This window comes from Podarcis pityusensis (assembly GCF_964106645.2).
Source record: "Podarcis pityusensis genome assembly, chromosome: 12".
In the NCBI taxonomy this organism is placed as follows: domain Eukaryota; kingdom Metazoa; phylum Chordata; class Lepidosauria; order Squamata; family Lacertidae; genus Podarcis; species Podarcis pityusensis.
In genome coordinates this window covers 18,846,380-18,870,185 of record NC_138037.1, presented here as the reverse complement: position 1 = coordinate 18,870,185, position 23,806 = coordinate 18,846,380, and the positions used below count along the sequence as shown (strand labels likewise).

The following is a 23,806-nucleotide window of genomic DNA, read 5'->3' as shown; positions in this document are numbered from 1 at the left end:
TTACAGCCCCTCTTCTTTCCCCCAACTGCCGTGAACATCAAAGGACCTTCCGAAATCAGAAAGTCCATGTTTGCATGAAAACATTTTGTACGCATGTTGTACGCTCTTCACATCCCAGCTTCTGCATATATTGTCTTCATCATAGAGAACTAATATTTGTGCACCAGCCTCACTAGAACAGGGATCCAGTAAGTTGCTACGTTATGCTTGGGTTTATTTGCACACTGTTTTTTGGCCCAAAGGCAGTCGTTTGAGAGAGAAAAAAGCCACACTACTACTGTATCACCAAGTATGGTTCTTATCTCTATATACCAAAGTACATGATAACATTTGCTTGACCTGTCACAAGGGGTATACACTTAAGTAATGGAATTTCTAAAGAACCATCTCCACACAAAATCAAGTATTTTCCTTCCCCTTAAAATGGCATTTGAGGACTTGCTACTTGTTCCCGATGAAGCTCTTTTTAACAGGTTTCTGTCCAAATGCTGGCCAGACATTCATTGAGGTGCTTTGACTCTGCTTCTGCTAAATGCCTCCTGCACATCAGAGACGTTTTAATTATTTTTGAAACATGCAGGATACAGATTGTATGTCTCTAGTGTCCCACAAGCATCCTTTTTCCTGGAAGTATGTCATACATCCAAAAGCAAGGGTGGGGTGGAATGGGTGGGTTAAATCAACATACCCTGCATTTGCTTAGGGAAAATGTGAAGGAAGTCCTGTTGAAGACAGAAGGGCTGATATTTAGATAGGCACAGCTAATATAATCCACTTAGAAGGTGGAAGTCCTGAGACAGAGAAAACAGTGTATTTGGAGGGTAGGGGAAACTGTGATATGCAGGCTGATTTGTGTGAAGTTACGGAGTGAAAGCTCTTACTCTTAAAATAGGGTGGTGGAAGAGATATCCAACCATTCCTCCACTTGTTTGGGTTCTTTAAAGTGAAAAGCTTTCCTCCACCAATTGCTTTTTCACCCATAGGGAAAAGACACAGACTCCCACAAACTTATGCAAATATGTATGCAAATATGCCATACATCCCAAAGCAAAGGTAGGTCTGCTGGGTAGGGGAGAAATTAAAGGTAAGAAACAGTTCATCACCCTTCCCCTGGCCTATACTGCTACTATTCCACTCCCTGTTAAAGCCTCAAAGTATATTAAGGGAGGGAGGAGGGAGAATCATGTCACTGAGCATCACGTGTTGTTTTGTCCAAAGAACAATCTGAAGGTTAATGGGGAGAATGTCGGCATTATGGTGCAGAGAAATCGCAACTTAAGTTGAAATGCTCTCCAAATTGTACGCTGCTGATTGTGAAGAGCACTGCATTTTTGAGTCACGTCCAGTTATGACATTCAATTCCAAGATGAAGGACTCTCAAAAATCTAGGAGACCAAGGGAATGCAGCGCTGAGTTACTTAAATGAAATCCTTTTCTCAGAAAATTCAAACAGCTCTTCAGTTTTCAAATGATTAGGGTCCCAAGCTCATACTGTTCAAAGTTGATTTGAAATGCCTCTAAATGGGATTTTCATGTGGCTGCTTTTTCCTTCTCTCCTTTTTTTTATGTCTTTCTCTCCCCCTTCTCTCTCTCTTTAAATAATCAGTAAGTCCTTCATTTTGAGTGAAGTCAAGCGATGGTCCATTATGAGAGTTCTACAGATTAAAACCTATGCTAAAATGTAGGCTTTGAGAAACGGGAGGTGAAATGGCTGATTGTACAGGATCCAATTGTCTGACATACTATTACAATGTAACAATAATTAAGAATCTGCACTACTGAAGCAGATGATTTAGAACACCACCATAAAAAATGACAAAATAAAACACCTTGGAAGAGGTGGTTCTCCATCGACTGGCATTTATTTCCCCTAAATCTAATGAATAAAAAAATAAATAAAATAAAATACTGTTTGCACTTGCAAAAGTTCTGGGGTGGTCACAGTGCTACACTTCCCATCAGTGAATATCCTGCAACTTTTTATACCACGAATGTTCTTTTTTGTCTTACTTTTGTTATCATCCTGACAGCCGTGATGTGGTAGCACTAGGGAAGCATCGCAGAGCAAACTAAAGTGTAATAAATCCAACCACAAATGTGCTATTGGTGTGTCAAGAACATGCGGCAGAACATGCTCGCAATAACACACCAGTTTGGAGGGGCCTAAAGCAAGCCTTCCTCAACCCTAGATGTTGGACTAAAATTCCACCATCCCTGATCACTGGCCATACTGGCCATGGAGTTATCTATGCTGGAAAAGGCTGAATTAAACCAAAATACATGGGATTGATATAACCACCTATTGTTCCTCTGCCTACCCCTCCCCCCATTTCCCGCCTTCCTCTGTTGTGTCTCTATGTCTACTTTAGATTGTAATCCCCTTGGACATTCCTTGTAAAGCACTATGTACATAGATGGCACTCTGTAAATAAATGAATGATAACATTTGCTGCAGAAAGTCCCAAGGAACTCAGCAGGTCTTACTCCTGAGTAAACATTTTAGGTACTCAAGCACTGCATTCTTTTTCTTTCTACCGTTACAAATCTTTGATGTGCCTATAGACAAAGAAGAGTGTTATTACTGTTTGGGGATAGCTGTTGTTTGTTTGGAGTGTGTAGGTTTTGTGTGAGTACGCAACCAAACTGGTGGGTGGATATATCAAGAGTATAACTCTGGTCATCAGACACAGTTTCTTACTGAAATAATTTCTGGAACTATCACCTTTAAGGGCTATGCCATCATTCTATTAGATGTTGACCTATTTCTTTAGGGTAACGATTCTGCCTGGACTTCACCTGTGATCATCAGCATGTGCTCACCTTTCGTCAGAAAGGAAATGTGGCGGATCAGGTTTCTCCCTGCCGTTGTCAGGCACTGGGAGCCCATCTACAGTTGTGACAGTAATATGATTACTTGACAGCTGTTCCCTCCTTTTCTGCCCTTAGAGCCCTTTTAACTTTCCCCCCGACTCTCTTCTACAGACCATGCTACACTTTGGTTGGGAGAACTTCTGTTTTGCATTAAGATGAACAATGGAAGAATGTGGTGATGAAAGACTGTACATCTGAAGCTGAACATCAAATACCCTAGCCCCTCCCCCCAAAAGCATTATTTAAGCATTTTCATCCTTGCTGTGTCTCTGATTTATATTTTATAGTAATATTTTTATACATATTTTTTCCATACTGTTTTAGAAAATATTTAGCATTCCTCTGTGGCTATTACCTGGACTTGTAACTATAAATGCCAGCAAAGTTCAAATGTCTTAACTCTTCATTTCCAAGTTTAAGAGGTCTATTTTCTTGATTTTTTCTCTCTTTTCCATAGCACCGGATTTTAAATTTAAGTGAGCACCAACCCACAGATCCTTAACACGACGTTTCAAGAATCCTTGAGTATGTTACCTTTAAAACGACTAGAGCTTACAATAAACAGCTAGAGCTACAATAAACGGCTAGAGCTTACAATAAACAAATGGACCAATAACAGTGAGAACTACAAGCACAAGTTAGTACTAGAAGTACTAAAACTACTAACAGTGTACAGGACTGGAAATAAAACAAACATCTGCAGCACATATTCCCTGCTCCTGGGTAAAAGATGGAAATGAAAGACAAAGGAATTGCTCCTGCTTTTTCCATCAGTCTTCCAATTGGGGCCTAGTGAAAGCAAACTGAATGGTGATGGCTCTTTAGTCAAAAGAACTATTGTCCCTCCATTTTCCACAGTGATGCCTGGCATCTGGTAAAAATATATCTTTGCAGCTAAGCTTTTGTCTTAAATACTGCAAGTAGAATGACATTGGAAAGGTCTGCATAAACTAGGCCTGCTCTCTCACCAGGCCAAAGAAAGTCCACCAGCCATGTAAGGGGCTCAGTAAGCTCCCTGCCTCCCCCCCCCCCCTTCTACTGGGAAGTTGGGGCAAGGAATCACTGATCACCTGGCAGGCTACACTGAATGTCCAGTAGGGCGTGCTCTGCTTGGTGGGTCACCAAGTTGTGCAGGCCTGGTGTTCACATTTTATTTGCAATAATTTCATCAGGAGAACAAAGTAGCATGTTTAGCTACTGTGTAGTAAATCAAGTAGCAAACAGAACGAAAACAGCTGGTTAAAGAGTTGTGTGCGGCGCACAGGCCATGAAATGAATCTTGCTGCTTCCTATAATCACACAAACATAACTAAGCCCATAACTGCAAAGGACTCATTTCAGAAATGAAAATCTGTCATGCACAATAAAACATAGTCCGCTGAGACTGCTGTGGCAAGGGAGCGGTTGTTGTTACCAGCCTTTTTTAACACTCTCCTCGTAGGTCTGTCTGTTCTGTTGCCTGAGAAAACAGAAGATGAAGGGCTGGAGTTTGATTAACAGGAAGCTTTTTGTTTGTGAGCATGTCTTGTGACTTGGAAAGCTGCTGAATCTGTCATTTGACCCCCCCCCCCCCATTTGCTGAAAAGTCAATGTTTTTAGAGAATTGTGTCATTTCCTTAGATAGCAAGCACTGGTCTGTGTCTAATCAACCACTATGTTACATTATTACCCTGATGGCCATTACAATTCTTCTCCTGCTTGTGGTCAGCTAGCACTTTTTCTCATCAAGGTATCACCTTTTCCACGTAGCGATGAGTTCTATTCAAGGGTGCTCACATGCCACCATGCACCTGTTTTGCACTCTGGAGTGCCACTATCCAAAGATATAATGACCCCCCTCAAGACCCTTAAGAGGGAAGTTAATGCTGAAGAACAACATCTACCAGTGCCTTTTTTCTGGCCCTGCCCTGCCCGCCATGAGCCCCCCCCCCCAGCGAGGCAACCAGGGCACACGTGGACAGCAGCAGAGCGCAGTGCATGGCAGGGGGAAAACCACCGACTCTCACAGACCTCGGGGAGTGGGACTTCTGCTCTCCAGCCAGCTCTGGGGGGTGGCAGTGGCTGGACCCTGGCCGGGCTTTGCTAATACCACAACTCCCCATGTGACTGAGCGTCTCCTGGGTGTGTGTGTGTGTGCCGGTATGGTGTACTGGTGAGTACCACCACAAAAAAGCACTGGCTCTCACCAACAAAATGTTAACAAGACTTCCCTCAAAACAGAAAGTGGCAAGAAAGAGACAGTGGTTTTGTAGCGACAGGTACCTGACAACCGGAGTTATCCCTGGGAGATAGGAAATGGCAGAGAACAAAGCGGAAAATGTCATTTACCCGAGACAAAGGAAATAAAATACAGTGGTACCTCGAGTTACAGACACTTCAGGTTACAGATGCTTCAAGTTACAGACTCCACTAACCCAGAAATAGTAGCTCGGGTTAAGAACTTTGCTTCAGGATAAGAACAGAAATCGTGTGGTGGAGGCGTGGTGGCAGTGGGAGGCCCCATTAGCTAAAGTGGTGCTTCAGGTTAAGAACAGTTTCAGATTAAGAACGGACCTCGAGAACGAATTAAGTTCTTAACCTGAGGTACCATTGTATCCAGGGATAAAAGAGCCTCTCAGGCAAAAAGTAGAAAGCAATATCTGAAAGCAAGCAAGAGCCCCTGGGGATATTGATTTCTTACATTTATATTCCGCCTTTCTTCTGTCATGGAACCCAAGGCAGCATGAATGTGCTTCCTGGCAGTCAGTGGCAAGAGCCAGATCTGCTTATCCTCAGCAAGCTGGTAGCCACATATGTCTTCAGACCACACCCTGGGGCAGTTTCTAGGAGAAACTGCCAATATAGCACTAAAAGAGCCAACGTGAGGGAAGGCGGTGGGGGTGGGCTTCCACATTTTGCTTCTCAGCTTCCCTTTCAGAGCAGGTGGAAATGAGGGGGTATTTGTTTAAAAATTTAAGCTAAGAGTCTGGGGCCCTTGCTCGCTCTGGGCCCAGTATACCAGTACCATTTGCAGCAGCCTACTGGCGGTCCTGATTGTCAATGTGTGTACATATTTATGTGGCTGGAATGCAGCCTACTATACAAATGTCATCCATTGCTCTGCTTGCTTTTGCCCCTAGCCCCACCCGCTTGTGCCTGTGACCCCTGCAAAGTTGACTTCCCACAAGGGAAAGCTGAAAGAGTAAGAAAAAAGACTCCCCACCCTGCCTTACTGGAAGATTAAGAGCAAGTTAGAAAAGATGCATGTGTGCTGTGTAATGTATGAAATGTGGCATGCATGGTTTTCTTGCTGTTAGCTGTGTGCCAATCTGCCAGCTGCTGTGTATATCATTTTTCCTTGCTGCATGGAAATTGCTTGCTTATCAGAGCTTCCACAACATGATTTTGTCATGGGGGGTGAAACCTCTGTAGAAGGGAAAGTGTGTAGGAAGCAGTGTTTCTTTGGTAGAGCTGTTCCTTCTCAGCCGTGGGACCCTCTTCTGAAAAAATGGAAATCATAGCGGCCTACCTCATAGAGCTGTTGGGAAGCCCAAAGAAGCATAAATTATGAAGCAACCTCTGAACCAGAACATGCTGCAGAAATGACTGATAACAGCAAAAAAGGAGTAAGATGCGCTATTTTCAAATGAAATGTTTTGTTTTATCTTTTTTTTAAAATTTAAAATTGTTGGCACTGCTGAGGGAAGGCAGAAAGGGCCTCTGACACTTGTCACGGCTATGCTTGCAAGCTTTGTCACCCCTCCCACCCCAAAAAATAAGGTGTGTGGGGGGGAAAGATCTATCTTTTTGACAGAGAAAAGATAATGCGTGTGTGGGCTGCGTCACATCTGGATTCATGGCACATTCTCCTACTCTTATGTTAATTTTTCCCCGCATAAATCAGAAGCAACTAATTAAAAGAGAAATATTTAATTCTGACATGTTCTTTGAACTGGCATTCCATCTGGTTCTGTTTTTGAATAGTAAAAAAATCTGCTGTAGCTGTAAAAATTGGCAAGCGGTACTCTGGTAAGGGGAGACAAAAGCGACTCAGTACAGCAGGTTCATACACTAGCGTTTCAAGCTTGAGACATTTCCAGAATTCAGCCTACCAAACAGCTCCGGCATGGAAACTATTGAAAATTAAATGTGAAAGCAGCGTGCAGGGTAAGATGCAGGGAGGAATGCTATTCCCATCCAGGGAGAGGACAGTGACACTAGTATACATTAGTTCTGTGTGGTATTCTTAAGTGTTAGGCAGCCTTTGAAAAAGCGTTTGGTTGAGAAGTTGTGCAGAATACAATACGTCCCATTGAAACCAGCTAAGTGTGCTTTACAGTGTGTTTTTACTGGCCATGCAAACAAAGGAGAAATGTGCTTTCAGACGCATGCCAGTAAGCTATGCTCCATCTGCACAACTTTTCAAAATAGATTTCAAGGTATATTATTTTCAGAGGAGTCAGAGAACATATCCCTTTTCCCAATTCACCTCTTGCTTGGCAACACCCAAAAATCTGGACATGAAGGCACAATGCATTCCTACGAGAGAGAGAAAAAAGACTGTGTGCTTCAAACCAAAGCAATCAACTTCTTATGTAATTGGAAACTTCTCTGTGGCAGGGACAGAGGCTGATTAACTCCTGGCACCTTTGAAAAAGATTGCTTTCTGTCTACAAGGAGCACGGCTTATTGTAAAATATTACTTCTCTGAAGCCAAAAGCTTTGCTTTAGCATCACATTAGCCTGCAAATGCACACCTAAGACATTTCACAATCAATGGGTCAACAAAAGAAATAGATGTGAATGGGCTCTCCCATACCCCTCATCCCTTAGAAACCCTTGCTAAGCTATAAATTATTCAGAAACTTAATACTTTTAATTAACATTTTGGAATACTTTTTGTGATTTAGATTTAATTTTAAACCGTAGCTTAATCCTGCAGTTTGGAACACAGACAAGTATTTAGTGGAACAGCATTCAAACCAGCGAAGTTTCTTATTGAATTGCACTTTCAAAACAAGACACACTTATAGAGCTTCAAAAATTCTCAGAAGCAAGCTACAAGTGTCCTGCGGTCTCTGCGTTGAGTCCTTCCCCTGGAAACAGTTTTTGTATCTCTTCCAGTGGTCACTCTCATTCCAGGCAAGTCTAGCTTGTAGGTACAAAAAATGAGTATTGAAAGCTGGCAGGAATTACTGCCTTCTCAAATGGTGTCACAATAATTTCAGCTCCATATTATTCACCTTATAACCTTGGATGCAGCTACACAGAGCCAAGCAACAGGCACCCTTCAGTCTTGGATTATATAAACCCTTTTCAGAGGACAAAATTCATGTAAGGGAATACACATGAAGAGGGAATAGGATCATTGTGGCAAGGCCCGTCCCTTACATACATTTGTCTGAAGACCTACTCTAATATTCTAATATTTTTGGCACCACCAAGATAAGGTAAAGCATTTTAGTGACTTCTCTCTGATTGGCCAGATATTACCTGTGATCCTGGCAGAACAGATACGATCTCAGTGACAGCTTCTCATAGTTCTACAGCTTAACCCCAGCTCATACTTTACAATGTACAATGCAACCGACTGTATCCTAGGAACACAGGGTTGTGGCCAACTAACTTTTACTCACAGTATACCCATTGGAATTAATGGATCTAAGTCAATCATGTCCAGTCATTGCAATGGGTCTCTTCTGAGTTTTACCAATACTTGGTATAATCCACTGGAAGTTGCCTTATTCCAAATTAGACCTTTGGGCCATCTAGCTTTGTAGGGTCTATACTGACCAGCACGGGCTCTTCTGCATACAAGTCTGATGCTCTACCACTGAACAAAGCAACCCTTCCACATCTTGAGAGTAGCTCTTTGACATAAAGAATAAATGTCATCTGGTGGATTCAGCACAGGAGGCCACACAGGAGAGAAACAACAGGCTGCATAGATACCAGCTGCTTCTCAGTTGTTAAGTTTAAACATCCAGTCTGAGACGTAGCCTGGTCATAGACAAAAAAGAGGGGCTTCAGTTTGTTTAATCTATGTGGACTCTAAAAAGAAAAAGAAAAAAGGAAGAAGCTGTTGCTGAATGAAACATTTGCTCATTGATAGATGCAAAGGCTAGAGCAAGGCCTTTTAGGACTGCATTTTAAAACAAGGGAATACACAATAGTTTCAGGTTTGCACAAGCTCTGCTGTGATGGCAGGAAGTGATGGTGACAACAAAAACAAAATCAGGGTTGCGTGAGCCCAGGCGATGGAATGCACGGATTCTGGAAAGACAGATAGTTAACTCAGTGAAGCAAAGATCCTTTGACCTGCAATCCCCCCACCACTATGAGAGAGTGTTGTAACGAGGGCAAAGTTCAGTGGAAGCATAAAGGAAGGCTGGAAAACACATGGATGTAGGCAGTGAATGACCAGGCAGCAAGAAGAGACTTAAAGGGACAACGAGTTGAATAAGACCGTCATGGCCTCTTAATTGCTCCAGCTTATATCCTAGCACAGATGTGGAAACCAGTCCAGGCAAAGATACGTAACTGAGCCTAAAAGTGATGGCAAGATGCTGTGTAATTAAATCTGCAGAGTAGCAGATGCTGTGCTACCAGCTCTTTCTTGGATCCCTGCAGTGTCTTCACACCCTCTTCTGCTCCTACAAATGACCCACTATCACTTTTCTGTTCCTCCTCAAGTTTGAACAGCTTCTCAGACTGCAAATGTTTCTTCTCCCTTTTATCTTTTGGGCCCCAGCAGTGCTTGAAAAACTAATTGCTCACCACTTGAACTTGTCAAGGCTGCCAACACCCGGATCTTCTGACACGTAGAAACTAGGGCTGCAGTCTCTACCTTCAAGAGCTGCAGAACAGTTATCATTTTATCTCCAAGTTGGAAAAAAGTTACACCTGTTGAATTTCTACTATTGTTCAATACACAAGAGCCCTGCTGGACCATCATGCCTGTGAGTCCTGGAAGACCTGCTCCTTGCCTAGCAGGCCTTTTCCCACCTAGCTTGGGAGGGCAGGGCCCTGACAGACTCCAACTACAAGAGCTGAGGCTGCTGAACAGAATCTTGGGTTGAGCGTTGTTCAGGGATTTTTGTTGGGGAGCAGCTGCTGATGTTATCCTTTTGCATGTTTATTTTGGATGTTATGATTTATGTGGAAACTCTTCAATTTGGTTGTGTGCTTTTGGATATTTTGTTTATTGTTTAGGACTACTTTTGTTACATTTGTAGTTATGCAGTTTTTTTATATGTTGCAAGCTGCCTTGAGCATGGTATTAAATTTGAAAAGGAGGCATACAAATAAAATGATTGACTGAAAAACCCAATATGAATGAGGCTTTATGATAACACCTTTTGTGGTGACCCAGGAGTATGTCCAAATCTGCTTGCTTAATGCTTGTTTATTGAAAATAATTTCTAAAAACACCAAAGATTCAGTGATACTCACTTCTGAGTAAATGTATTTTGGAGGACTGGGTTGCACGTTCTATACCAGGGCTAGGGACCCACTGGGCCAAGGGCAAATGTGGCCCTCTGACCCTCTGTATTTGCCCCCCGCCCACCAGCGTATGGACCCTGGAAGGTTGTCCATGAATGAATGTGTCCTCCCTACCCCCGTTCTAGACTCTCAGTGCTGGACATTGGAGAGAGAACATGGTTTGCATGCAGAAGTTATCAGGTTAGATCCCTGGCATCTTCAGTTAAAAAGAACTGGATAACAATGAAAAGAGCCCTGACTGATAACCCAAAGAGTAGCACTGCCAGTCAGAGCTGACAATACTGAACTGGATGGACAATAAATTCTGAGCTGGTATAAGGCCCCTTCCTGGAAATAAGTACCATAATCTGTTGTTTTGCTCTTGAAAAAGTAAATATGGAAAACCAGCTTCGTGATGTTATCCTCTCAACTGAACAGCCATTGCCGCTTGTTATAATTTTCTGGAGTGGCATTATGAAATGTGAAATGACATGAGCTGAATAGATAACTTGTGTTCGTGAAAAGGGGAGAGAGGGGAGGAGGAAATGAATTGACAGTAACCTGGCTTTCATGTCAGTGCACTCCCTAACGATGAGTAAGCCTGACAATGACGACTGTGAACTTCTGCTCTCAGGCAGCCTTTCAAAGCCAAGGAAGAGTCGAAAGCAGAGCTGTTTCTAGGATTCATCTTATCACAAGCAGTTGTTGTACGATACACTTGGGTACTGTGCGTGCTCAAAAGAAGTGGGGGAGGGAAAGCAAGAAAAAAAAGCCAGACACTGCAGGTTTCCTATGCACCCCCAGACTCTCATGCAAAGCATTTAGACCCCCCCCCCCAGTAAAGCCAATCTAAGCAACTGCCTGAAAGAGGAATAAACTTTCTCAAATACACACACACACACACACACACACACACACACACACACACACTGTGTACCAGCCACACACACATATGAAAATATGTGTATATTCCTGGCATGAAGACAGAATATTGTACAGATGTTAATGTGGGATGCCATAAGATGAACTGCAATAATGTTTAGGCCTGCTGCTGGAATACTTCCCTTTTGCATCCGTGTTATAACAGTTCCTCTCCACACGGCAGTCACAAAGTTATAAATATTAAAGGAATATGGATTGCTTAATCATCTGAAAGGGAAAAGGAAGGAGACTCCATTTGGAGGCATCTTTCGTTCAGAGGAAGTATTCTATACTAATAAATGCTTTAAACGCAATCAATATTTTTTTTCTTGAACAAGGGGGAGAAATGCACAGCATTTTTGATGTTTTAATCAATGCAGACTGTTGGAGGAATTAATATTATCTAACCTATTTGTCTTGGTATATCTTTCAAGTCTTGAAAGGGGGGGGGGCAAAAGAAAGGGAAATTAGGTTCCTCCCAAGCAGTGTGAAGTTTCTGTCTCCCAATCAGCTATTTGACCTTTGGTGGAAGTATAGCTAAGAAGGCTACTGTCTGTAGAAGTTTTAATATTCACAGTTCATAAAGCAGCAGTCCACCTTCTGACTGATGGCAGGTGTGAGTCACCAGAACACAGATGCCTCCTCTAACGTCCCTAAGAGTAGCCGGGGGCTTAACGATACATGATGTGTGTGACCTCAGTTGTTTGTTTTTAAAGCTCAAATTATGTATTTATTAGCTTTAAGCCTTGCCCTTACTCTCAAAGGAACCCAATACCATTACAAAGCAGTTGCATACACCTCTTTAGGGAAGTGGCACTGGGGTGAGGATCATAGAATTGTAGAGCTGGAAGAGACCATGAAGAAGAGAAGAAGAAGAGTTTGGATTTGATATCCCGCCTTTCACTCCCTTTAAGGAGTCTCAAAGCGGCTATCATTCTCCTTTCCCTTCCTCCCCCACAACAAACACTCTGTGAGGTGAGTGAGGCTGAGAGACTTCAGAGAAGTGTGACTGGCCCAAGGTCACCCAGCAGCTGCATGTGGAGGAGCGGAGACACGAACCCGGTTCCCCAGATTACGAGACTACCGCTCTTAACCACTACACCACACTGGTTCTCACGAGAATCATCGAGTAACCCCCTGCAATGTAAAAGATCTTTTTGCCCAACGTGGGGCTTGAACCCACGACCTTGAGATTAAGAGTCTCATGTTCTACTGACTGAGCTACGTATCTGTTCAGGGAAGTGGTACTGCGGTGAAGATGTTCAACCCCTTCTCACCATTCTGCTTCCTTGGCCTAACACACCTTCCGCAATTTGCTTCTTTGGGACGGGGCAGGGAACATACAGACACCTTACAAACGCCTGTGTGCTTCCCTCAAATATCATGGATCTCCCAAGCTGCATTTAGTTTGTCCAAGAGAGTCCTTTTCTTGAATCAGGCGCTCATGCACTCAGTGTAGATAGTAAAGGCACGTGAAATAGTCTTCTGGCCAAGCTTCTCGGAGTTGGGGAATGGTCTTTCTCTGCAGACTTGCCAGGGCTAAACTTTGGACAGCCTTTAGAAGTACTGGAAGACCTATTTATTTGGATTGGATTAGTTTTTGGCATCTGAGGTTAAGTCAGTCCGGACCTACGTGGATGTTGAAATTAACAACACTTAAAAAATAATAATATCCTCATGCTGATGTTGCTCCCAGCTGTGGCTCTGAACAGATGTCACAATTTTTTCAAGTGAAATTTGACAAAATGTAACATGAAAATGAAAATGATCTGTATCTTGATACCCAACATGTTTGCTATCTCTGTGTAAGATGCCTTGGGGGGGGGGGATTATATCTGAAGGGTGGGATATAAGCAAACAAAACTCTCTACTTGTAATTGTAGGGCAATTCCCAGGGTACGAATCTGAAAGATGTGGTGATTTGTGTACACTGTACACAGAAGACAGATTGCAATGGACATTTCTATTTGGAGCAACAAAAAACAATGCTGATTTCATACACCCATAAGAATTTGACAACAGAACTAAGTCTTCTGTACTCTTGAGTGGGTTCCGTTCAGCACTGCCTGCATCTAACTCAGACTACATACACAAACTATATATTTAAAGCACATCCCTCCAAAGAATCCTGGGAACTCTAGTTTGCCCCTCACAGTTCGAAGCACCTTTAATAAACAACAGTTCCCATGATACTTTTTTGGGTGGGGCGGATGTGCTTTAAGTCATAGAGTAGGCCCACTGAAATCAATGTACTTATGTTAGTCAAGTCTAACAATTTCAGTGGGTCAACTCTGTGTATGGCTTAGCTGGACATACCACCCAAGGTCTCACAATTTGTTAAATCTCCCTGCTTATATAAACTCACTGTAAGTGTCCTGGCAATATTTTTTCAGACTCTCTTCCTTCTTGTTTGCAGTAACAACTATGGGTTAGAGAAGGCGCCTGGCTGGGATTTACTAAAGGAGACAACACAGGACAACCCAAAACTCAAGAGATGTAAGGTGCTAATTGTGTTTACAAACACAGGTTTCACTCAAGGGCTTTTAACCATACTACAAGAGTTATTTAAGCGCAATGACTTCATGTGTGCTGCTTAAATGTAACTGTTGGTCCTAACTGTGGATGTTGAATGTACTCTGTAAAAAGGCAATTACTGCTGCCAGGGCAGAAATCTGCCATCCGTTTAAAAGGAATGTACTGAAAGTGCAATCATAAAACTCTTGCATGTTATGGATTTGATTAAGATTTTACTCCCTTAGGATTCCCAATTGCACAATAACAGGAGTTCCTCAGATTTTAAATACCACAGACAGGAACAGATTTCACTAAAAACAGATGTGGAACCCTTGGGTTGGCGTTCTTACTAGTTTTGAGAGCTAAAACTTTGCTGGTAATTGATAGCTATTAACATGTTTGTTGTTTAGGTTACCGAAATGGAAATACTACACTGCTCCCCCTCCCATGAAAGGATATGTTAATGAGGGGAGTTCGGAAATATATTTCAACTTCTGTTCCTTTTTCTGGATTAAATTAAAGCATTGTTGTGGAGCAGGGAGGGGGGTGGAATATCAATAATGCTATTTCACTATAAAAAAAGAATTGAAATAGAAGCAGAAGATTAAAAAAAAAAATCAAACAGGTTTTGGTCAAGGGAGTAGAATAGAACAGCATTTGTTGTATTAAGGAAGTAAATAACGCTGCTTTCGCATTTTGCCCCTAAAGGAAATTTGGAGGTCCTCCCTCCAAATGGGCCAACATGGTTACTTATGGCTTTTGGATGTAACAGAAACAAGATTTATTTTTGGTAGGCCCTTCACACATGCTATTCTGCATATCTTTAGTTCCCCTTCTTGGCACTGTTAAGATGGGAAACATATGCTGGATTCAGTCTGCTATACTGCCAGTACACCACCCACACACAGGAAGATCCCAAGAGATCAGGGCCTTGCTTTGCATTCCCCCTGGCATGCCAATATGGGCACTCAGGTCAATGTACACTTACTGCCAAGTAAACATGCTCTCCATGCGCCACATCCTGCCCCTTCCCTCAGTGCTTTAAGGATCAATGCAACCTGCTAGTAATAAGCATATGTGGTTTTTGGGTTTTTTTGCTAAGGAGATTAGAACACAACCAGCTGCCTCTATTTTTCTGCTCTTTCCACTTTTCGCTTCCCTAGTTGCTTCCAGAAGTCTACGTTTCATTTCTGCACCCACGAGAAGCGATTCTGCTGCTGCCGTTACCACCAGTTTCACAGGAAGTCTGGGCTGCCTTTGACTGTACCTGAAACCATCCAACCAACTACGCTATCATTGGAGGAATGCTGCCTGGACAACCATGGACATAGTTATCAGATATGAATAGGATTCCTAGATACACATCTCTAGTGCCCACTTCTGACCTCTAAGGCAGTTAGTGCATGCACAGGTGAATAATATCCATGGCAGTGTGAGATAATTCTGTACTGGCAGAAGATAGATCACTATTGTTGTTGTTGTTGCAGCAGCAGCTGAGGACTCCCAAGGCAGTCAAGGAAATACAAGCACACCTTAAGAACAGCATCTAATATTTACAGGACTTTGATGCTCTTGTGTATATTTGCATCACTCACAATTGCACTCTAATCTAGGTACTATATTTTGCATTACCCAAGATACAGCATTACTGGTTTTGGCAGTACAAAGAAGAGACCTCAGGAACTTACTGCAGATTTTTGTAAGCCCCACTCAGTATTACACTCCCTTAATCTGCTGCCGGAGGTACTGGACTTGCTCAGCCTTGTAATGAGGCCACACTTGAAATACATTTCCATTCATTTTGTAATGAACTTTTTGCATATTTGCTACCTCCAGTCTTCTCTTCCTTTCAAAATTATTTTCACTTTCCTGCTGCCATCGGTTTTTTGTTTTTTTTTTGCTGCCATGTGAACCTCTTGACTTCATCTAAATGCTTGCTTAGAGCAAGCTACAGGGAGAAATTACAACTTGCAAGTTAGATTTCTGGCTCTCTTTTACTAAATTGTGGAGCGGGGAATATGGAAGCGGGTTTTCTTTTAAAAAGAAGTGGGAATAAAAATATGGAATGCAATTTTTATGTTTTCTACACTTCTGTGAAGATAAGTGACAGCAATTAACGCCAACGTCGTTTGATTTATAGTCAAGGTTTGCTTAATTTCCCTGCTACTTATTCCTTGGGAGTTAGAATCAACTGATTTCTGTTTGCTACGGTGAAGTGTGATTAAGTTTATCATTTACAATTAACTGGTTTTCAGCAGCTCAGGATGTGCTGAGGCCTCATAAGCTGGACACCTGAGAGTCCCATTGTGTACCAAAGGATCAGGAATGAAAGATTTCCCCTGACTTTCTTCCCCTGGCTGATTACCACTCAACATGTTTTTAAGCTTTCTTGCAGACAGCAAACCTCAGAGGAAACACTGATGCGAACGCTCTTACTGATGGTTAATGATGCATTATTCTTATATGTCAGCTCAATATTTCCTATGGAAAACAATAAAAGCCCGAAGAATGCCCCAGTTATTTAAACTACTGGAAGCTTTCAATACTGCATTATTAATCTAACAAATGTGAACATTTCTCTCCTGGCTCCTGCTGTCATCAACTGCGTTTAGACCACAATTAAAGAGGAAAGTGGAGATTCTAATTAAACAGTAGAGGGGGGAAATGTTCTGATATTTATGATAACTGGGTCTTTGAATTCTTAACAAACTCCCTTTTGTAAAACAAAAAATAACAATTGAACAACCCAGCAGAATTCATTGGGTTGAATTCTCTAACAAATAATTTTAATGTGGCCATAAATGATAGCGAAATGGTAGGTCTGGTTACACAACAGTACTAGAAAATTACTCAGGTAGAGAAGTGCTTACTGCTCACTTGAACAAAATGGATCAAGCATAAAATGAATTATTTCAAAGGTGTAGGAGTGAGGTAAGGTGGTGAAAAGGAAGAGGAGGCACCAAATCTTGTAAATATCTCCTCTATCCCCCTCTGCAGAAATAAGAATATCAATTCCCATTCTGTGTGTGGGGGGTGGGGGACAAAAATATATGAATGAATATTTCTGCATTCATTTTTTAACAACAGCTGTATGTCACCGCATCAGAAACCGACTCTCAAAACCAGGATAGGTCATAAGTATATTCAGATACAGCTTTGTACAATGGTACAAAGAACCTGCTCCTTGGTGGAGAGGAATGGGGGAAAGTGTTAAGAAAATTCACACCCTGACACATGGTCCTGAACTGGGGCCAAAATGTGGCTTTCATCTCAGCATCTTAATCAGAATTCTCTGCATATGAGTAGAAATATGTTTTAATTTTTCTAAAAAAGGTACATATGACATATGGTTCAGTGGGTGAATACTGACAATTGCTTACCACAATGTACATGTAACCATTAGATAAATTGGTTTTCTGAACCATGCTGCCAAATGGAATGGGGAATATCACTGAACAACAGGCAGACTTAAATAGCCTTAATTTTATTTATTGCACCTTGGCCCTTAAATTTTCTGTGTTCAGGATTTCATACTCCTTAATTTCAGAACTTTTTTACACTTAACAAAGGCAATTGCAATTTTTGCCTTATACTCTCTGGGTGGTATTCAACTTAGTTTTACTCAGGGTAAAGGTAAAGGTAAAGGGACCCCTGACCATTAGGTCCAGTCGTGGCCAACTCTGGGGTTGCGGTGCTCATCTCGCTTTATTGGCTGAGGGAGCCAGCATACAGCTTCCGGGTCATGTGGCCAGCATGACTAAGCCGCTTCTGGCGAACCAGAGCAGTGCACGGAAACGCCATTTACCTTCCCGCCAAAGCGGTACCTATTTATCTACTTGCACTTTGACCTGCTTTCGAACTGCTAGATTGGCAGGAGCAGGGACTGAGCAACAGGAGCTCACCCCGTTGCGGGGATTCGAACCACCAACCTTCTGATCAGCAAGTCCTAGGCTCTGTGGTTTAACCTACAGCGCCACCTGCGTCCTTTTTTTACTCAGGGTAGAGCCACTGAAATTAATAGTCCTAACTTAGTCATGTTCATTAGTTTCAATGTGTCTACTCTGCAGTAAAAGTTGAATACCACTCCCTGGTTCCACACTGTCTTAGTGGTCTACCTATGGGTCTAATGTTCTGGTGTACAGAAAACAATAGGCTTATCTCATTTTTACTTTAAATTTTGTGAAAGATACAGACCTTCCAAGGTGAAATTCTCACTCAACTCCTCATGGCACCAAGTAGCTATTGAGTACTGTTCTTGTGAAAGCTACCACAGGCTGCTCAGCAGACCATTTCACTTTAAGTGCTTGTTAAACTAATATTGACTTTTCCGACTAAACCAAAACCTCTGTTATTTGTGCCCAGAAAAATGAAGAGGGGGAAAACCATGCAGGAAGTGAAAGAATGCATCTTCTTGACCTTTCCTTTCTCCACCTCATACCTAGTCTATTTGTAATAAACATCTAACGGGGGAGTTGAAATATTCATGCCTAGGACTCTGTGTTATGCAGGAATTTTTTTTCACTCTATACACTGGTGCATTTACCTTTAAAATGACTTTGCCTCTCCTGCTTTCTTTGAAACACCCCACCAGAGTTGTAATTTTTACAGATGTGGGTTGGTTGTCTTTCATACCTGTATCCATTCTCTGTTGGAATCTTCTCCAGGCGTCCACCCATTTTCAGGGTAATTTAATCTAGACCTTTCAGAAGACCAGTTGGTGCTATACTGGGAAGAGGCACTGATTTGGTCAGAATGTATTTCACCAGATTCCATACCAAGAGGTTCAGCACACTGGAAATCTGAAAATAACAATGCTGTCAGTAGCACATAAGGTTCACAAAATCCAAAATAGCTATGACAAGAAGCAGTGGCTGCAATCCATAGCCTAATGAAGACAATGGCAAAGTAACGCTGAAATTAACATCTCAGTATGTCACCCTTTCCTGCTTTGAAGGGGATGCCCAAGTACTGTGACGTGTGACTTTATCAAATGAGGCCATAGCAGTTCTTCTACTGCTGACAATTGTGGTCAAGTTTTTGAAAGCACCCAAACACAGTGGAAGGCACAAACCAATGCAAGAACTACTCATCTTGACTCTATGTGTCTAGCCTTCTTGGTTGTGTGTTTGTAGAAATATAGGGCTATAAAGATCAGAAATGATACATGAATACAAAGTCATGGGGGGCCTTTGCTGGAAGCTCTTCATGTTCTTTACGTCAGACTTATGTCATAAATCACTCTAATATTACAAAATTTCTGAAATGTTGGCAAGTTTTGAAATAATCAAGGTATATAACCATGGTAGCCCAGCATGTGCAGTTTCCATTGCAAGAAAAAAGGGGTGAGTATTCTGAGAGAGAGGATAATGGACTAAATTACCCCACCTTTCCTTCAAAAAACTCAAGGTGGTGAACACATGCTGCTCCCCATTTAATCCACACAACAACCAAATGAGGCATATTAGTGTTAGATATGGTGATTGGCCCAAGGGCGCCCAGTAAGCTTGTGGCTTAAGCATGGATTTGAACCAGACCTCCTTGTCAAAAGTCTAGCTCTCTACCATGCTGCCTCCATATTTTACTTATACAGTAAACTTCAGCTTTAAAAGCTGTTGCTCTAGTCTTCACATACTCCCTTTACGTGGGATATAAAACAGGCCTGTCTGTATGATGAGCATTAAATTCAGACCAAAAAAATGAATTAAATGTTAACAAGAGATGTGGAATAAAATGTTTAAAAAATCAGAAAGCGGCCGTGATATGACAGGGGTATGATTAGCCTTGTATCCCCTACAATTTTAATTCTATTTGAAGGTTTAAAAACACACCCATGACCAAAAATGAGATCTAGTCGATCAGCATTTTCCCTGAGGGAAACAATTCTGTGAAGTCAAACAGAAAAATTACAACTGGCTTTTAAGAGACATTATTAAGAGGCAAGTCAGACTTTGCTATGCTGCAGAATCTCCATTTGAAATGTTGAATTTTGTACAGATGTTGGCTATTGTTTTGATCAAAGACAATACAAGAGGCTCTGTAGATGAGGTATTAAAAGCTTGGATCTGCTGGGCAAGAGTCAAGAGCTCCTGCATAGTTTACTACTACACTTGTTATTTATAATTGCATTTATATCCCACTTTTCCTCCAAGGAGCTCAATGTGGCATCAGTGGTTCTACCCTCTCTCCAGCTGATCTTTACAATAACTCTGCTTAGCCTGAGAGACAGTGGCCAGCCCAAATGAGCTTCATGGCTGAGTCAGGATTTGAACTCTGGTTTCCCAAGTCCTAGCCCAACTCACTAATCACTACGACACTCTAGCTCTGGGTGGGAATTCACCATCCCTGGATAGTCGACAGATTGTCAGATGCTGGAGCAGCTCCCCCTGTCACATCAACATTTCTTTCAATGGATTTTGACCCTCAGACCTCTGTTCTTGCCTTCGCAGAAATGAGGTGCCAAACACAGACTGCAATGTTAGATGAAATGTTGTGTACATTAAATTGGTATTTTATATTGTGGCTGTATATATGCGGTAGTTTAAAGTGGATGAACGCCATCCACACAACGTTGTAGTCATCCAAGTAGCATTCTGCATCTCCCAACCATTTAACCAGGATTTTCCTGATACTCGGATAACGTAATAAGGAGCAGAATTCTATTTAAAAAATCGTACGCAATCCAGCTGTGGACATACTTCTAGACTTCTTGGTCTGGATGTTATTGTTTAGATCTACTCCTCTACATTTCTACAGGGAAGGGAGAATGTCTCCACAATGTCGTGACTTTTTAGACAAATAAATTTGAGCGGAAATGTCTTCTCCTGCCCTTGGGTGGTTGCTTTAAAAACAGATGCACAAAGGGCTCTTATTTATCTAAGGCTTCTTTAAATATTTCATGCAGCACCCAGCAGGTGAGGAGACAGGACAGAGAGTATTCAGCACACAGCTCTGTAGGATGTATAAACACTGACCTTCCGACACACTGTTCTGCAGGACAGTGTAGTTTGCAGAGAATCCTTCTTTTGCTATTGCGCTGTCGGTGTAGAAAACCATGGAAAGAATGCCGGTTGAAGAGCGGACACGGCCTGGTGTGTTTTGCCCACAGTATCGGCCTATGTGAGGACCAACTGAAAGTAAACAAGAGCACAACGGTGAAGTCTCCACAACAAAAGAAGATGGCATTTTATGCACACCCGAAGAGAGGCCTCACAGAAAATTGGAAACGCCCTGAATTTGGCATCTCTTGCCCCCCTCCAGATGTTGTCATTGTACATTCATGATGATTTCTGCTCATGATGCTTTTGGAGCAATCATATGTGATCCTACATTCAAAACTGTTTGTGCCTGCAGAAACATACCATCCAACACCGGAATGAGGCAAATTGGGACATGACCTCAATGGAGGCTGCGCCCCCCATCTTACTTTGGCCCTGCTCCTGCCCTCTCTCAGCTCCCTCCCTCCCTCGTACCTTCACCTTCCTCCTCGGCCACTGCAGCCACCACTAGTGTACTTTCGGAAGCCAGCACTGGGGCGGCTTCTGTAAATCTGGGATGCCCCACTTAAAACGGGACAGTTGCAAGGTATGCAAACATTTGTTGGGGTGTGTGCCATACTGCTTCATTTCCCATCAGTGCATGCCCTGCAGCTTCCTGCTGAAATCCTGTAACATTTTATACCACGAATGTTTGGAAGCACCTCAAAACAACTAATAAAGCCATATCAGCCCATCACTAATGCACTGTTACTGTGTCAAGAACATGTTGCAGAATATATCCACAATGATACACCAGCTATTAACCAAAACAATTTATAGTTCCATCCTACCACAAACCCTCTCTCCTACAGTATTTACTTATTTTAAAAAAAATATTTACAGACTGCAATATATATCAGAATGGTGCACAAGAATACCTATGTAAAATAAAAGCCACATAAAAATTCGTGACCGTCAGCTGTTATGGAAATTCTCTTAATTGACTGCATAAGTTTGGGGATCTGGAAATGATTTCAGCAGGCATTTAAAGGTTAAAACAGAAGGCACCAACCAACAGTATGGGGGAAGGGACATAGCTCAGTGGTGGAGCATCTGCTTTGCATGCAGAAGGTCCCAAGTTCAATCCCCAGCATCTCCAGGTAGGACTGGGAGAGAACCCGGTCAGAAACCCTGGGGAGCTGCTTCCAATCAGCATAGGCATTACTGAGCTAGAGGGATCAATGGCCTGACTCAGTATAAGACAGCATCCTGTACTCCAGTACAAAAACCCGGGGGGAAATGGCAACATACATTTATGGGGGGGGGGGGAATTATGATCATGATTGTTAGTAAAAAGGCACACAGTTACAAGCACAAAGGAACCTTTGCCAACAAAACAAAGGGGTCCAGCTGGTCCAGCCTGCACTACTAGTTCCGTGAAATAAAGCTTACCATCCGTACATGAGAAATGAGAACACAGTCAAGACTCAGTGAACAAGGCAATGGGAAGGAAAGGTGAACCGCACTGAAACAAACAGAAACTCAGGCATACACAGGACATAAACACAGACTGAACAGAAGGGCAACCTCTTAAATTGGATCACAAGAATGCATTGAACATAACCTTGCAGTAAAGCAACATCAGAACAATATGGTTGCATGCATATGGTAAAGTAGCACCACAGCTTCAATATAAACACTAATTAGTGACATGGCAAATTAAAAAGTTGCACACTGTCATTTCCCATGTCACTAATCAGTGCTTATATATAATGATGTGATATCTTTATATGGTATGCAACCTCCTTGTTTGCTTTGGTGTGTCTAGGTGACATCTTGATGCCAGTTTATCACACTGGTATGTTGCATACATTCTGGTTTCAAGAGGTTGCCCTTTTGTTATTCTGCTTGTGTTTACAACCGTGAATTGCTGGCTGTGCCTCTGCAGGATATGGTATACTTGAGCATCTATGCTCATTCATTAGTATGTTCACAGGGCAAGCTGTCATGGATTGTTCAGTAAATTCAGAGAAATGCCTAAGTGATTACAATTGCCCAGTAATCAATGGCTCCCTCCTTTCCTTGCACTGTCCATTCCTATTTGTGCTTTCAACAGCTTCCAGCTTGAAGCATCCCCCCTCTGCTCATATTGTGGCCTGTGCCACCAAGAAAATAATTCACTTTGAGTATGAAATATTTCCTTTCCATTATGGTAATATCCCTCAGAGGCATTCACCAAAGATATATGCCAGTGAAATCACCTCTGGAAGTTTAAGAACAACAAATCTTTTGCTAGTAAAAAAAAAAAAAAATCTATAACCAGATTGGCTGAACTTCCTAAGCCTAAGAGCCTCTTACCACAATTTCCATATGGCTGAGAGCCAAAAAGCACAGATTCTGTTCCTTCCCAGGCATTTGCTTCTCTGCTCGCAAGAACAAAATCAGCACTCATTGCCTCTTCTCCTGCAGTAGCTTTCCCCATAAGTCCCCAAGTCCTACCATAGCTTCTGTACAAGCTGTTCCAGTCGTGCTTTTCATAGTTCCCTCACATCCACCCTTCTCTCCCTGCCTCACCTCCTTCAGCCAAAGTGTTTCTGCTTACCCTTTTCTCTCAATTCCACGGGCTCCCTGCAAATTTCAAATACCACTGAAAACAGTGGGTGGCCAGCATTTAAACACACAACATATTCAAAACACATGGCTTGCCCCTGAGAATACTGTGAACTGCAGTCTCCTGCTCAAAGATGTATAGTTCTCAGTACCCATAACAAACAATTGTTCCCAGGATTCGTGTGCTTTAAATGTATGGTGCACAGACACCATTATTCTATGCCACGTTTTCCAGCCTGGTACTCTACTGATGCAACTCCCATCATGTATGATCCTTGGCCGTGCTGGCCAGACCTGATGGGAATTGCAATCCAAAATATCTGGAGGGCACCAGTTTGCATAAAGCTACTATATGTCATTCCTCTCTGTTGCGTACTAATGGTAACTCTTTAACTGCAAGACAGAAACTCCTCCAGGGTATGTAGGTATGGTTACGAAACTCTCCCTGCAATAAG

At 42.3% G+C, this 23,806-nt stretch overlaps 1 protein-coding gene across 3 annotated transcripts in view; it reads right to left on the bottom strand.

Annotated features, from left to right (window-relative positions):
* Positions 1-23,806, bottom strand: part of NRP1 (neuropilin 1) — a 127,149-nt gene that overhangs the window by 40,262 nt on the left and 63,081 nt on the right. For all 3 annotated transcript variants that reach the window (XM_080974029.1, XM_080974028.1, XM_080974027.1), the window contains exons 5-6: positions 20,739-20,894; positions 18,400-18,566 (exon numbers count right to left, since the gene is read on the bottom strand). In XM_080974029.1, coding sequence (XP_080830155.1) covers positions 18,400-18,566; positions 20,739-20,894 — 323 coding nt within the window. The remainder of the gene's footprint in view (positions 1-18,399; positions 18,567-20,738; positions 20,895-23,806) is intronic.